This window comes from Bos taurus, chromosome 26, assembly GCF_002263795.3.
Source record: "Bos taurus isolate L1 Dominette 01449 registration number 42190680 breed Hereford chromosome 26, ARS-UCD2.0, whole genome shotgun sequence".
NCBI lineage: Eukaryota > Metazoa > Chordata > Mammalia > Artiodactyla > Bovidae > Bos > Bos taurus.
Window position 1 is genome coordinate 12863417 of NC_037353.1, and position 15181 is coordinate 12878597.

The window sequence follows — 15181 nt, forward strand, 5'->3', positions numbered from 1 at the left end:
TACTTCTTTAAATGAGAAAATCTATTGTTGTATGTAAATGTGTCAACTTTTTTACATACTGTGAATAAATTGTTTGGTTTGTGAATATATTTAAGAATAACAATAATCAAAATAGTTAATTTTTATATTGTGGCAGTAGGTTTTATTTCAGGTGTTTTTAAAATAGTGTTATCATTTTACGGTTTTATAAAGTTTGATTAAAGAATAGTATTTCAGGTGTAGTAGATAATTTATAGGGACTATGTCTAGTTATATTAAGTTCAAGTGATGCATTTTAATCTAACATCTTGTTTCTTCTCAGTCTGCAAGACTTGTATTGTCCAGCACTTTGAAGATAGCAATGATTGTCCAAGGTGTGGCAACCAGGTTCATGAGACAAACCCATTAGAAATGTTGAGGTATGTCAATATATTTTTAGTTCCTCTAACTTAAATAATTATATAAGCTCTTAATAATTTTTATTATGCATCATAATATTTGTTGGTGCCTTGACTCAGTTAATGTAGGCTTTGATTTTCATTTTAAAGCATTTTATTTCAATTTATTTTATTAAGAAATGAAAAATAAGGCTGTGCATATTAAATATTTAAGAAATATATTTCCAAATTAAAAATTACAACTTATCTCAGGATCTCAGGGTTACTTTAGTTGCAGTTATTTTTAGTATTTTATTATTCTACACAGTACTCTCTATTTGTTGAGCTACATGGTAGTGGGAAGAGGGCAGAATTAATAGGGATACTAATCTTGGGACTCTTAATTTTTCAATCAACTTTATTTTTTTTTTATTTTATTTTTAAACTTTACAATATTGTATTGGTTTTGCCAAATATTGAAATGAATCCATCACAGGTATACATGTGTTCCCCATCCTGAACCCTCCTCCCTCCTCCCTCCCCATACCATCCCTCTGGGTCATCCCAGTGCACCAGCCCCAAGCATCCCAAGTTCATCGCAGCACTGTTTATAATAGCCAGGACATGGAAGCAACCTAGATGTCCATCAGCAGATGAATGGATAAGAAAGCTGTGGTACATATACACAATGGAGTATTACTCAGCCATTAAAAAGAATACATTTGAATCAGTTCTAATGAGGTGGATGAAACTGGAGCCTATTATACAGAGTGAAGTAAGCCAGAAAGAAAAACACCAATACAGTATACTAACGCATATATATGGAATTTAGAAAGATAACCCTGTATACGAGAAAAACACCAATACAGTATACTAACACATATATATGGAATTTAGAAATAACCCTGTATACGAGACAGCAAAAGAGACACTGATGTATAGAACAGTCTTATAGACTCTGTGGGAGAGGGAGAGGGTGGGAAGATTAGGGAGAATGACATTGAAACATGTATAATATGATGTATGAAACGAGTCACCAGTCCAGGTTCGATGCAGGGACTCTTAATTTTTAAAAATTTATCATATATTCTAAAAGTGTATATTTATGTAAAACCAAAAAGAATTTTTAAAATGACTACCCTTTTCTTAATGGTATAATCATTATACCAAATAAATAGTAATAATATAAAGAAGTGTAGTCATATATTTTTAAAGTTAGAAGTGCTATATAAGATCCTAATCCAAACCAAACCTTATTTCAAGATTATAGATGGAACTTTATAGGAGTGACACTGCCTAAGGTCCACCAAACTCAAATGTCACTTCCAGCCACAAACCAACTGAACGCATTTTTCTTCCCACAGTTCGTACCATAGTAAAGAGCCCTCATGAACGTTCATCTCTGTGTAGTGTTTGCCATCATTCTGTAAATCTGGATTTTCAGGTCTTATATCTTAGACTTTTTTCTATTTTAGTGTCTATAGTTGGAGTAATTTGTCTATAAGTAAATGTCTGCTCCATTGGTTTTCAAAGTTCGGTCCCTACACCATTACTATCTTAATAGAAATGACAGTTTTGGGGCCCCCACCTCAGACCTTCTGAATCAGCAACTCTAAGAAGTGCTGCAAGTGAGGGACATGGCAGGGGGAAGGGAGGCAGTGAACGGCGGACAGATGCTAGTTCTAAATAAAATGGTGAGGATAGGCCTCACTGAGAAGGTGGGATCTGAGCACAGGATCACTGTCCTTCTGAGGGAACAGCCACATGTAGATCTGGGGGGAGTATGCCTGTTCCAGGTCAGGAGGGCACCTGCAGCTTGTCTGAGGAACAGCATGGGCAGGGATCAGGAGCTCAGAGCAACTAGAGCATGAGACAAGGAAGACTAAGTAAGGAGAGAGCAGGTTTGGGGCTGGTAGATCTGGAATTTAGGCTTCCCTGGTGGCTCAGCTGGTAAAGAATCCCCTTGCAATGTGGGAGACCTGGGTTCAATCCCTGGATTGGGAAGATCCCCTGGAGAAGGGAAAGGCTACACATTCCAGCATTCTGGCCTGGAGAATTCCATGGACTGTATAGGACTGAGCAACTTTGACTTTCACAGATGGGGAGTTTGGATTTGGGCATGTTGAGTCTATTAATCATTTCAGAGAAGAGGGAAGTCGGCTGGTGAATATGCAAGTCTGTGACTTGAGAGAGGTCTCTCTGGGGTTAAAAATCTGGTGGTCTTCAGTGTGCAGACAGTATTTAAAACCGTGGGACAAGAGAGGAGCACGTAAGGGCATGAGTGGAGAGAGGTGTGGAGGACCGAGGATGGGTCCCTGGAACATTCTAAAGTTGACGGATCAGGAAGAGGGGGAGTAACCAGCAAAGGAAACTGAAAAGGCACGGTCAGAATAAGAGAGGGAAGCTTCCAGAGTGTGTGGCCTAGAAGCCAAGCAAAGGTGCGGGCGTGCTGGACTGTGATGTTGTAAGGTGAAGACCGAGAGTTGGCGGTTGGATTTAACAGTTGGAGGTCAGCAGCCTTGACAGAAGCACTTTCTGTGGAACTGTGAGGCGAAACCTAACTGGATTGTTACAAGAGAGAAGGGGAGGCACAAGAGTTAGAAACAGCGAGTATCAACAGCTTTTTTCAAGTTTTGCCACTAATGGGGGAAAAGATACGGGGTGGTCACTGTTCAAAGAAGTGCAGTCAAGAGGGCTTTTATTTTGTTGTGCTGTGGGAGCAGTACTGACATGTTTGAAAGGAATAATCCAAGAAAGAGCCAAGAGATAATAATAGGAGAGAGGGGGAGAGGGGACATTGCTGAAGCAGTGTTCTTGGGAGGGAAGAGGGTGTGGCGTGTAACAGTTGAAGAGATTGGCTTCATGGGGAAGCATCAGCAGACCCTCTGCAGCAGCAGGTGGGAGGGCAGCGTGCAGATGCCACGGGTCGATGCGGTGCTCAGATTCTGTAGACGTTTGTGTCTCACTGAGCAGAAGATGTTTTATCAGCCAGGAGTAGGGTGGAAAAGGGATGTAGGGGTTGGAGGAGAGGGAAAATGTGTTGTGCAGGAAAGTAAGAGAATACATGAACTGGGGAAGTACAGTATGAGTCCTGGAAATCCCGAAGGCACATCTGGGTTGTAGTTGTGAATTTGAAGGGGTGTGGTTGTGTGTTTTTCCAGCCCAATGGCTACCAGCACAAGTTAACAGAGAGTGGGGTTTAACTAGTCTTGTGGTTGTACCAAATAATTTGAGCAGGTGAGGGGGGGACAAGGGAATCAAAGGTACACGCAAGGTGTGGCTTTAATGATGACTGACTGAGAAGTAAATTCTAAACTGGATGAGGAGGGCAGAGAGCACATGAAATTGGCCAGGGATGATGCATATTACAGGGACAGAAATGAAACTGGTTGATTCCTGATCTGTCTGTATATGAGTGAGTGAGTGAAAGTCACTCAGTCCTGTCTGACTCTCTGTGACCCCATGGACTATATAGCCCATGGAACTCTCTAGGCCAGACTACTGGAGTGGGTAGCCATTCCATTCTCCAGAGAATCTTTCCAACCCAGGGATCGAACCCAGGTCTCCTGCACTGCAGGCTGATTCTTTACCAGCTGAGCCACAGGGGAAGGCCAGGGATACTGAAGTGGGTAAGATCCAATCAGTCCATCCTAAAGGAAATCAGTCCTGAATGTTCATTGGAAGGACTGATGTTGAAGCTGAAACTCCAATACTTTGGCCACCTGCTGCAAAGAGCTGACTCATTTGAAAAGACCCTTACGCTGGGAAAGATTGAAGGCAGGAGGAGAAGGGGATGACAGAGGATGAGATGGTTGGATGGCATCATGGACTCAATGGACATGAGTTTGAGTAAACTCCGGTGATGGACACGGAGGCCTGGCATGCTGCAGTCCATGGGGTTGCAAAGAGTCAGACACAACAGAGCAATTGAACTGAACTGAACTGAACCTATCCCTTCTCCAGAGGATCTTCCTGACCCAGGAATCAAGCCAGGGTCTCCTGCATTGCAGGAAGATTCTTTACCAACTGAGCTATCAGGGAAGCCCCTGTTTGTACATAGTAAGAAGAAATTATGTTAGAGAATTGGCAAATGGGTATGTAGAAATTGACGAAAAGTAAATAGTTACTATACTCCAGGGAAAGAAAAAAGTTGAACGAGGGGGTATCTTTAATCAGAGTACACTTTAAATATTTATATAATCATAATCATGTAAACATTCATTGTTAAACACACAAATGGCAGTAAGACTATCAGGAAGAGGAGAATTAGGAGAATGTATGTTGGGAGGACAGGGGCATGGAGGGATGATATCAAGAGAGCTAAAACCTTATCTCCCACAGAAGGAGGTGAGAAGAATCTAGACAGCAAAAAAGGAATGGCTTTGTTTTTTCTCTGTCTATAATATATATAGAAATATGAAAGTAAATGCTAATAGAAACAGCTTGGATTTGAAAGTGGTTGTACCTGGGGTTGTAGGAATCAGGAATAGGAAGGATGGGGCAAGAAAATGTGATATTTTAATATAACATTTAAGGTTGGGGGAAGTTTGATTTGTAAATTATGTGTTAATATATGTATTACACTGATAAAACAAACATTAAGAGAAATAATACTTCTTTTAAATACCGCAGCTGTTAAATAGACTGGGAAAACTGTGAATGAGTTAGTATGTGTGTCCTGAAGAATCAGGTGACATTGGTTCGACTGGAGAGTAGGACTGGAAAAGGGTATCTGAGCCAGGATGAAGAGCGTGAGGGAGAAAAGCAGGTTGGAAAAGGCAGGGCATCCTTAGGGATGACTGCCTAAGCCACTTGGCTCGAGAACAGTGACAGGGGAGCAGCACCACTTGCAGTTTGTAGGTTGGACTCAAGTTCTAAGAACACTCTAAGCCAGGTGTTGGGAAGAAATTAGTTCTTGAGCAGGCAAGTCACGATCAGATTAGTGCTTAAGGAAAATTCGTTATGAACATGTCAAGGTTAAAGAGAATGTCTCTGGGCTGTCCTCTAAGTAGGGTGCTAGTTGAGGGAACAGAAGGATGGGAAGTGTGAAGAGACTGGGTGGGAGAAATACCGAGAAGGGGGCTTGATGAGTCAACATGTGAAGCAAGAGACAGGTGGGTGATGATAATGCTTGCATTTTGAGCCTATTTGGGACTGATATGGTATCATTTCTGCATTTAACTTTAAGAAAGTAAGGCAGGTTTTCAGAGATATTCTGTTGAAGGAGAAGACATAATCTTGACATAGATGAACAAAAAGGAGGGGCTTGAGATACTCGGCATCTGTTGGAAATATGGAACTTGAGCTTCACAGAGAGATGGAGGGGTGTGTGTGTGTGATCAGCCTGTATGTTAGTTTTGAAGTCACAAAAGTGGATGAGATCCTCAGGAAGTATGTAGAAAAGGTCAGAGAGTACAGAGAGCAGAGCAAAGGAGAATCCTCGGAGGCAGCAGTAGTTGGAAAAAGAAAAATATCGAGAGAACAAAGAAAGTCAACAGGAAAAAAGAAAAGTCGAGAACAGAAGTTTTCAAAGAGGCATCGCCAGGCAGCACAAACTGCCGCAGAGCATGAGGAGAAAAATGACTTTAAAAGCAATTAAAAATTTTTAAATTTTAACTCTAAAATTTCTTTTAAAATCTATTTAGTAATGGAAGTTATTGATGATTTGGGAAGGTCTGTCAAGTAAGAGAAGCAAAAAATATGTGACAGAAATAATGTTGGTTATGCTTTCAGAGTTTTCCAGTTGGAAGAAGAGGTTGAGAATCTGCTAACAGCTTGAGAAGACGATAGGTTAAGCCAGGATTGGGGGGGGGGGGGGGTTTAGATGTGAGAAAAGTGTCCATGTTTATTGTCAGAGAAGGGTACTGCAGTTGAGCAGGAGGAATATGAGAGGGAGGCGTGCTGTAGGAGCAAGAGGGCAAGATGAGGAAGTGAAGCCATGGAGAGGAGGAGTTATGCTCAGATCCAGGAGGGAAAAGAGACAAAAGCAATGGCAAGATAGTGGGGTTGTTTTTTTTTTTTTTTTTGGCCATGCTGATGTTTGGCATTAAAAGACACTCCCTTGGAAGAAAAGTTATAACCAGCCTAGATAGCATATTCAAAAGCAGAGACATTACTTTGCCAACAAAGGTCCATGTAGTCAAGGCTGTGGTTTTTCCAGTGGTCATGTATGGATGTGAGAGTTGGACTGTGAAGAAGGCTGAGCACCGAAGAATTGATGCTTTTGAACTGTGGTGTTGGAGAAGGCTCTTGAGAGTCCCTTGGACTGCAAGGAGATCCAACCAGTCCATTCTAAGGGAGATTAGTCTTGGGTGTTCATTGGAAGGACTGATGCTAAAGCTGAAACCTCAATACTTTGACCACCTGATGTGAAGAGTTGATTCATTGGAAAAGACTCTGATGCTGGGAGGGATTGGGGGCAGGAGGAGAAGGGGATGACAGAGGATGAGATGGCTGGATGGCATCATCAACTCAATGGACATGAGTTTGAGTGAACTCCGGGAGTTGGTGATGGACAGGGAGGCCTGGCGTGCTGTGATTCAAGGGGTCGATTCAAAGAGTCGGACACGACTGAGCGACTGAACTGAACTGATGTTTGGCATGCGGGATCTTACTTCCCCAACCAGGGATTGAACGTGCACCCCCTGCAGTGGAAGGGTGGAGTCCTAACCACTGGACCACAAGGGAAGTCCCCAGTATTAGGTTTTTTTATCCAGGAAAAAATGGTCTCAATTTCTCAGAATGGAGATTTTCTTTCTCTACCAGAGTTGTCCTAGAGATTTTGAAAGTGGCTGGATCAGCTATTGGTGTATAACAGACCACGCCTAAATTTCATGCTGAAAACAACACTAAAAGCATTTTTGATTCCTCACAGTTCTGTGTGGTTCACAGATCCAGGTGGGCCTGCTGGTCTTGGCTGGGCTCACTTAGGTGACTGCAGTCAGAGGCTGGTGGGTCACTGCTCTGCTGATCCTGGCTGGGTTCTGTCCTGTTGGGTTGGGCTGCCCATGAACTGGTCTGAGATGGCCTTACCAGGGCAGCTTGGCTCTGAAGGACATGGTGTCTCATCCTCCAGACTTGTTCTTATAGTGGCAGGGATCCAGGAAAGTGCATCAAAGCACATGAAATGCCTCAGGCTTGGGCTCAGAGCTCAGCAGTGTCTCTTGTGCCACATTCTCTGGCCTGAGTATGTTTCAAGGCTGGCCCATATTCTCAGGGTGGAGGAAAAGACTCCCTCCCTTAATCACAGTCCTGTTCAGAGTGGGTAGATTATAGAGAGAACTGGAGACGGGACCATTTTTATAATCTGTCTGCTCCTGGGACAGGCTGGAAATAAATGTGTTCCACCTACAGAGTAGTTGGGTGTGGTGCTTGTGCTAAAACCATATGTTCTGTATTTTGTAATCAATGTGAGATGCAAATCTTAATTTACATACTGGATTTTAATGTCTTTATTGTTAGTATATTCTCTTTTTTCCTCTTTGGAAGGTTGGATAACACACTAGAGGAAATTATATTTAAGTTGGTTCCTGGACTACGAGAACGTAAGTTACTCTTGAATTCTTGCAGATTTTTTGTTTTGTAAAATCACCATTTCTGTTAAAGATTTCATGATTGTTTCTATTATTTTTATACTTTTTTTCTTTTAAATTAGAAGAACTTGAGCGTGAGTCTGAATTTTGGAAGAAAAATAAGCCTCAAGAAAATGGACAAGGTGACTTTTTTTTTTTTTTTTACTTCCATCTGTTGGAATTTCTTAGCTTTTTGTAGCTGTGGTGAACTCATCTCGCTCTCCAAGCTCAAATTTCTCCTGTACAATAATATTGTGTACCCCTTTATATTATGAACTTTTCTGTGATTATGAACTTTTAATATAGAATCATGAGATTTTGTGTAAATGCATGTAAAATCTGGATCAGTCCAATTGAAGGTAATTTGAAATAGAGGAAACTGGGAAGAGAAAAAGGAGATAAAACAGAAAAGTGACCACTAATTATAGCAGTATTAGCTAAAGAGCTACAGGAAACTGAAGAAATGGCCATAGCCTGCAACTGAACAGTGAGGGGTTTATGGTTGTATCTATTTTATTTTGTATATTTAATAGGAGAAGGGACTTGAATGTAGCTGAAAGCCAGAGTGGAGGATCTTGCTATGCTCTGATAACCTGGAATGAACTTTTCATAGATAGAGTTCCAATAATACAAATTTATGTATTCTGAGATTTGAAAAATATTTCTAGGTACTTCTGGGAACTTTCCCCATCACATATGTTAAGTGTTCAGATTTGCCTTTTAGGTCCCAGGAGACTGAGCAGTGAGTAATTTTTAATAATTAAGGAAACTGGCAGACATTACTGGGTAGAGAAAAGGCTTTGCTTTTAGTACGTATATAATCACATAAAAGGAAAGAAAATACAACATATATGAAATTATAAGGAAGAAGCGTCCTTTTGTTTTGTCATTTAATATGAGATTTGTTTCAGGATGGCCTGAACACCACTGAAGTTTGTCAAGGATCTTATGTGTTTTCTGGGCTCATTCTTCTAGAGAGCTCGGTCTTCCACCTCTGGTTTTCCCATAAGATTCGCAGGATTGTCGATTACATACATATCATTGAAATGGCTTTCTCTTTTCATATGAAAAATGGGCATCAGAGTTGGGTTTTTTTTTTTTTTTTTAGTTCAGCTGAACTGTGCAGGACTAGCTTCCTAAAGTGGGGAAAGTTTGAGAATAATTTTAAATGGAATAAGGTAGCAAGGGATTATTTTTAATCTATAATTAAAACACTGAAATGGGCAAAGAAGCCAAGCCTGGCAAAAAAAAGACTTAATTAAAGGCTTATTTTACCCAGATGTAAACTGCAATTTATACAGTAGTGCCATAGTAAAAAAATATAGGTAAAATTGACTGAATGTTCCAGTTTTTAACTATGTTTTCAAGACAGCAGGAGCCAGGGCTTGTCATCAGAAGCTGTGTGGTCAGGTTAGTCCATGACTCTGCGGCTTACAGATGCACCAGTGAAGGACCGCAGCCTGAGCTGTGTTTCTCTCCTTTCCCCCCATATTTCTGTCTTTTAAAAATAGTTTTAGCATATTTGGTCTTTAGTTTGGGTGGAGGATTTGGACCTTTTCTTGGAGCTGGAGCTTGGTCTATAGAAGGCAGTTCCTAAAAAGGCAGAAGAGAACACCCCCCTCTCCTGTACAACATATCTGTGATGCTTTTACTACAGTCATTACAGAGGCGCTAACTCATCTTTCTTTTTTTAATCTAACTGGTCTGTGTTTTTTTCCCTGGGCTTTTCTATACTGTAATGCTTGACTGGCTCATTCTTTCAAGTTTCAGCTTACATTTTATCTGGAAATCTCCCCTGATCTTTGCTTCACCGCAGAATTTGGGTTTATTACCACCTCTGTTATATGTGCCCACTTGGCCTATCTTACCTCTTACATCAGAGTCTATCGACTTCTCCGTCTGTTTTCCTTACTTGCCCGAACCTCCTTTTATACCCTGACACCGTAAGAGTGGGGATGACCTCATAGTTTCAATGTTGTTCCCTCAGGCTTAGTCTAACAGAATTAAAGGCACTCAATAAACAAATGAATCATTAAATATATGTGCATTATATGTAGCCTGCAGGCATTTCATAGGTTAAATACATTTGATTATAGTATGAAATATTCTCAGATTTCTTTGATGGTGTTTTAATATGTTAGTTACATACATGTTAAAAAAGCTAATTCATTCTACTCGTTATTTCACTAGCTAATTAATTTTGAACTTAAATATTTTAGTTTTACTAAATATTTAGTTTAGTTGGTTTTAAACTTTGAATAAATGTAGAATTTGGAAGCATTTTTTTCTTTGATCAAAAGCACTTTATTATGTATATACAAACTTGAAATTCTAATTACATATGTTAACTGAACTTTTTAAATGATGTAGTTTAAAAAAACATTTCATACATTTCTTTAAACAACATATGTTCAAAATTATTAATTTATCAAATATATATTGTTGTGTTGTTTAGTCACTAAGTTGTGTCTGACTCTTTGTGACCCCCTGGACTGTAGCCCGCCAGGCTCCTCTGTCCATGGAACATCCTGTCAATTTCTAAGTGGTCTAATCACTAATGGCTGTCATTTTGTGACCAAATATAGTTAGTCCTAAATCTTTCATTTGGGTGTCCTAGTGAGTCCAGAATTTGTAAGCTCTGCTAATGAGTCACTTATTGGTTTTTTTAAAATATTTCCATTATTGAGTTGGTTGGAACATTTTAAAGGTACTAAAATTTTCGGTTATTCTTCATCAAGAACTGTTAAGAAATGTTTTTTAAATTTGATTTTTGTTCTCATGGTTAGTGTATTGTTGCTTAACTATAAAATCTGAGTTATATCTAACTTGGCTTTGTTTAAATTACACAGATGATATGTCAAAAGTTGACAAACCTAAAGTAGATGAAGAAGGTGATGAAAATCAAGATGATAAGGACTATCACAGAAGTGACCCACAAATCGCTATATGTCTGGATTGTTTACGGAATAACGGACAATCGGGGGACAACGTAGTAAAGGTGAGTGGACAACTACAGTGGTTTCTTTATAATCATTTTATAGTAAATCTTCTATAACTTGTTGATAGATTTTCCTAATGTTTCAGAATGTTTGCTTTCAAAGTTCTTATTAACATAAACAAATAGAACGTCACTTTCTAATACTCCCTTGCCTGCAAATTGCCAAGCAGTTGCTTGCTTCAGGCTCCTTCCTGATTTCTAACCCTCAAAACTGAACCGTCCTGGGTCAATGCCACCACCTAGTGGCCAATGTGGAGAATCACACCTCTATTTCTCCTTCCATCTCCTTTTATACCTTTGTTGGGAGTTCATATACATACACTGTTTTTCCCTTTTTAAGTGTGGTCACCAACTCAGACTCGGGTCATTTCGTGACACACAGCATCTTCAACCTTTTTATTCATCCTCTTTTAGTTTTCTCTTTTGTTTCTCTATTTTTATTTGCAACTCAAAAAGCTATCCACGTCATGGCTAATACGTTTTATGAACAATATAGTTGGTTTAGATGGATGTCATAAAGTACCTGTGAACTTTTCCTTAACTTCCTCTGTGTGATCTGTAAGCCAGTGAGCTGAATTCCTCAATGCTGATTAACTTTTCCCAGCATCTTACAAAAAGAAATACGTATTAGCGTAACGATTCAGTGAATATTACCGACTATATGGACATGAGCAAAGATGTAAATAGTAAGTTTTTTCACTCAGGGATCTTTGGTTAGGTCTTACTCATACAAACAGGTATAATAAAATAAGATAATAGATTTAATTAAGAGAGATTGGTTGGACAAGACATGTAAAAGAGCACAGCAGTGGTTGGAGAAGTGGCCTCCGTTCCCGTCCATCCTTCCGGGCCTGCCTGCCAGCATCTCATGCTCTGCTGCTGCACCCTTTCCTGTTGTCAGCCTTCTTTGCACATGAATTTTTAATGATCTTACATTTTTCTCTTATTCTCTGTCATTTCTGTAATCCCCTTTGGGGGAGGTTCTTAATGGAGATTATGAGCATCCTTTAGCTCTCTAATATATACAGTTATTATCTTGTAGTGAAAATTGAGTCAATCAAAAGGTGGAGTATCTCTTCATAAATAAATGAGGAGTCTACTTCTCTGCAGGATTTCTAGTATGAAAGTTACAAATCATTGAATTTCAGATTCATCTGAAAAATTAACTATCCCCTGCCTTGATACTGTTTGGCATCTTTGACACCTCACAATTCCAGTTGAGCTTTTATCTTTTCACTCTTTCCTTTATAGATTTTTCTCCATTCTTGTGCCTTCCTTCTTAAAACAACTTTTACAGCTTACCTGACTTGTACTGTGCTTTCCTGAGTCTCACCTTTTCCCTCCGGCCACTCCTCTACTGTCTCTACTGACGACTTCTTCCTGTCTTCTGCTTGGTATATGTGAGTGTAGGCTACTATCTAGCCCCCGCTCAGTTATTCTTTCTCTGTAGTCATCCTAGGAGGTCACTTGTACTTTTTGTGACTTCCAACTATGCAAAGAAATTTTTAAATCACCCTTTCCAAACCTGTCATCACTTCCAAGTATTATATCTCTAACTACTTTTAGTATCCTAACTAGGAGTTTCACTAATACATAAAACTTCACATATTAAAAGACAAATTCACTATACTGTACTTTCACCTAACTTTACTCCAAACATGCAGTTTCCCTTATCACTACCATCTTTTAACCAATCATAGAAATTCAAATTCTTATATTTTTGACCTTCTCTCGCTTCCCTTCAACCAGTCATAAGTCCTGCAAAATTTCCTCAGTCTAATAAGTGCGGCTGACATTATATCTAGATTTTTAAAAGTAGTCTGAAGTGTTTCCTGCATGCTTGATCTCTTTTATTATCCAGGGCTGGGGCTGCAGCCTTAGTGTGTGCAAGCAGTTATAGCCACTATCAGGGTCAAGTAGTAAGTATTTTAGCTTCTGTGGGCTATATGGGCTTTGTTGCAGCTACTCAGCTGAAAGCAGCCATGGATGGTAGTGAACAAACTGCCCTTGCTGTGTTCCAATTAAACTTCACTTATGAGAATAGGTGGACAGCCGAATTTGGCTTGAGGGCCATGGCCATGGTTCGCCACCTTCTAGAATCAAGTCTTGACTCCTTGTGTTAGCATTCAAGGTCTTTCATTAAAACCCCTGTGTTTGTAAGTTTATTTCCCATAATTCCTGGCAGAGAATCATCAAAATATGGTTCTTGTCGTTTATCTGTGAGCACCAACATAAAGTTTGGCTCCCATGTATCTGACAAAGAATTTGCATCCAGAGTGTATAAAGGCTTATATTAAGAATATTTAAATCTCCTAAGACTTTGAACAATCCTTCCATTTTGGCATGTTCTTCTCTCTTCTCACCACTGTCCAAGACTTCTGTCAAGATTCAAGAGACATACATATTTTGTGATTTTTTTTTTTTCCCCACCTTGGTGAATCCCTTCTGAAATTGACTTGTATTTATCACTCAATTAGGGCTTACTTTGCTATTGATTAAATCAGTATTTGGTTCTAAAGGTACCAGGCACTAATGCTGTCTTTTATCTTTTTTGGCATGTGTCTTATCCTTGAGACTGGATTATATATTGCATAAAGGCAGAAAAATTATTCCTAGGTTCCTTTATAGCCTTCTCAACCATCTCATTCCTCTGCAGTAGGATGAGATTCTCAGTAATGTATTGTTTATATAGTACACCTACTGCAGTTCAAACGTCGAAGTCAGGAGCAAGAACGCAGTGAAACTATTAGAATAAGGACCTCCAAAAATTTGCTCCTGCATAAAATCAGTGAAAAAGCTGGCAAAAGTTTTCATAATCGACTTTTTCAGAAATCTGATAGTTAACCAAAGGCTAAAACCCTTGCAGAAACCAATGGAGAAAAAAATGTCTGACTCTTGGTAAGAATAATTTTAACTTGCCTTAGTCCCATCCTCTACTCTCAGCTCTGAAACATCCTGGTAAAAATCACAGCCCACTATGCTACTGCAGCTTCTCAAGCACCAAAGGACAGAAGGAGGTGGATCTCTTTCAAAGCCTAATTGCCAAATAATTATAATTTGTCTGATGGATCCTAGAATACTGTACTTAAAAGATTGTCTATATTAGACCTGACTGGACGCTTGCCTAATGGATAAAACCTTCTCCGTGGACTAGGGAGGAGCAGGAGGAGGAAACTAAATACAAATAAATGTTGTTGTAACTGCATGACTGCCTGAAGTATAAATAACATTTGGGGCAAAAAGTAGACTTAGCCAAAAAGCTTAAAAGGAAAAACTAGAGAATGAGAATGGCACCCCACTCCAGTACTCTTGCCTGGAAAACCTCATGGATGAAGAAGCCTGGTGGGCTGCAGTCCATGGGGTCGCTAAGAGTTGGACACGACTGAGCGGCTTCACTTTCACTTTTCACTCTCATGCATTGGAGAAGGAAATGGCAACCCACTCCAGTGTTCTTGCCTGGAGAATCTGGGGACGGCAGGGCCTAGTGGGCTGCCATCTATGGGGTCGCACAGAGTCGGACACGACTGAAGCGACTTAGCAGCAGCAGAGAATGAGATGTCTACAGATATCAAAATACATAGCAGCTTTGAGAAACTCAAAAATATTCATAGGAATCTAGAAGGACACGTATATACACAGGATTGTGTAGATGCTCAGAAAAGACGTTCAGTTCAGTCACTCAGTCGTGTCCGACTCTTTGCGACCCCCTGAATCGCAGCATGCCAGGCCTCCCTGTCCATCACCAACTCCTGGAGTTCACTCAGACTCACATCCATCGAGTCAGTGATGCCATCCAGCCATCTCATCCTCTGTCGTCCCCTTCTCCTCCTGCCCCCAGTCCCTCCCAGCATCAGAGTCTTTTCCAATGAGTCAACTCTTCTCATGAGGTGGCCAAAGTACTGGAGTTTCATCTTTAGCATCATTCCTTCCAAAGAAATCCCAGGGCTGATCTCCTTCACAGGCCCTAAACGCTCACCTTTGGCTGACATCGAGGTTCTGCACAAGCCAGAAGTGAAGACCAAGGTAGAGTTGTCAACAGCTTGGTTAAGTGTTAGAGGTATGCCCCAAAACTCATACAGAGTCCTTCAGCAAAGACTGGAAAACTGACTGGTTCCAAGGAAATCTCTGTTCAGTTGTTAGCTGACCATACATGCTGTAAAGAATACAGACTTGGCAGAATTAGTTTTAAAAGGTCATTAAATAATGACAGGAATCCCTGAGGAACAGGCAGGAATTTAATTTCCAGTGTTACCACA

General features: G+C 40.1%; 1 protein-coding gene across 8 annotated transcripts in view; it reads left to right on the forward strand.

The window, feature by feature from the left end:
* The window catches only part of PCGF5 (polycomb group ring finger 5), a 122574-nt gene that overhangs the window by 85910 nt on the left and 21483 nt on the right, over nucleotides 1-15181 (forward strand). For 7 of the 8 annotated variants that reach the window (XM_024985652.2, XM_024985651.2, XM_024985656.2 and 4 more), the window contains exons 3-6: nucleotides 302-398; nucleotides 7845-7900; nucleotides 8011-8070; nucleotides 10777-10925. In XM_024985652.2, the coding sequence (XP_024841420.1) occupies nucleotides 302-398; nucleotides 7845-7900; nucleotides 8011-8070; nucleotides 10777-10925 (362 nt within the window). 8 annotated transcript variants of the gene reach the window in all.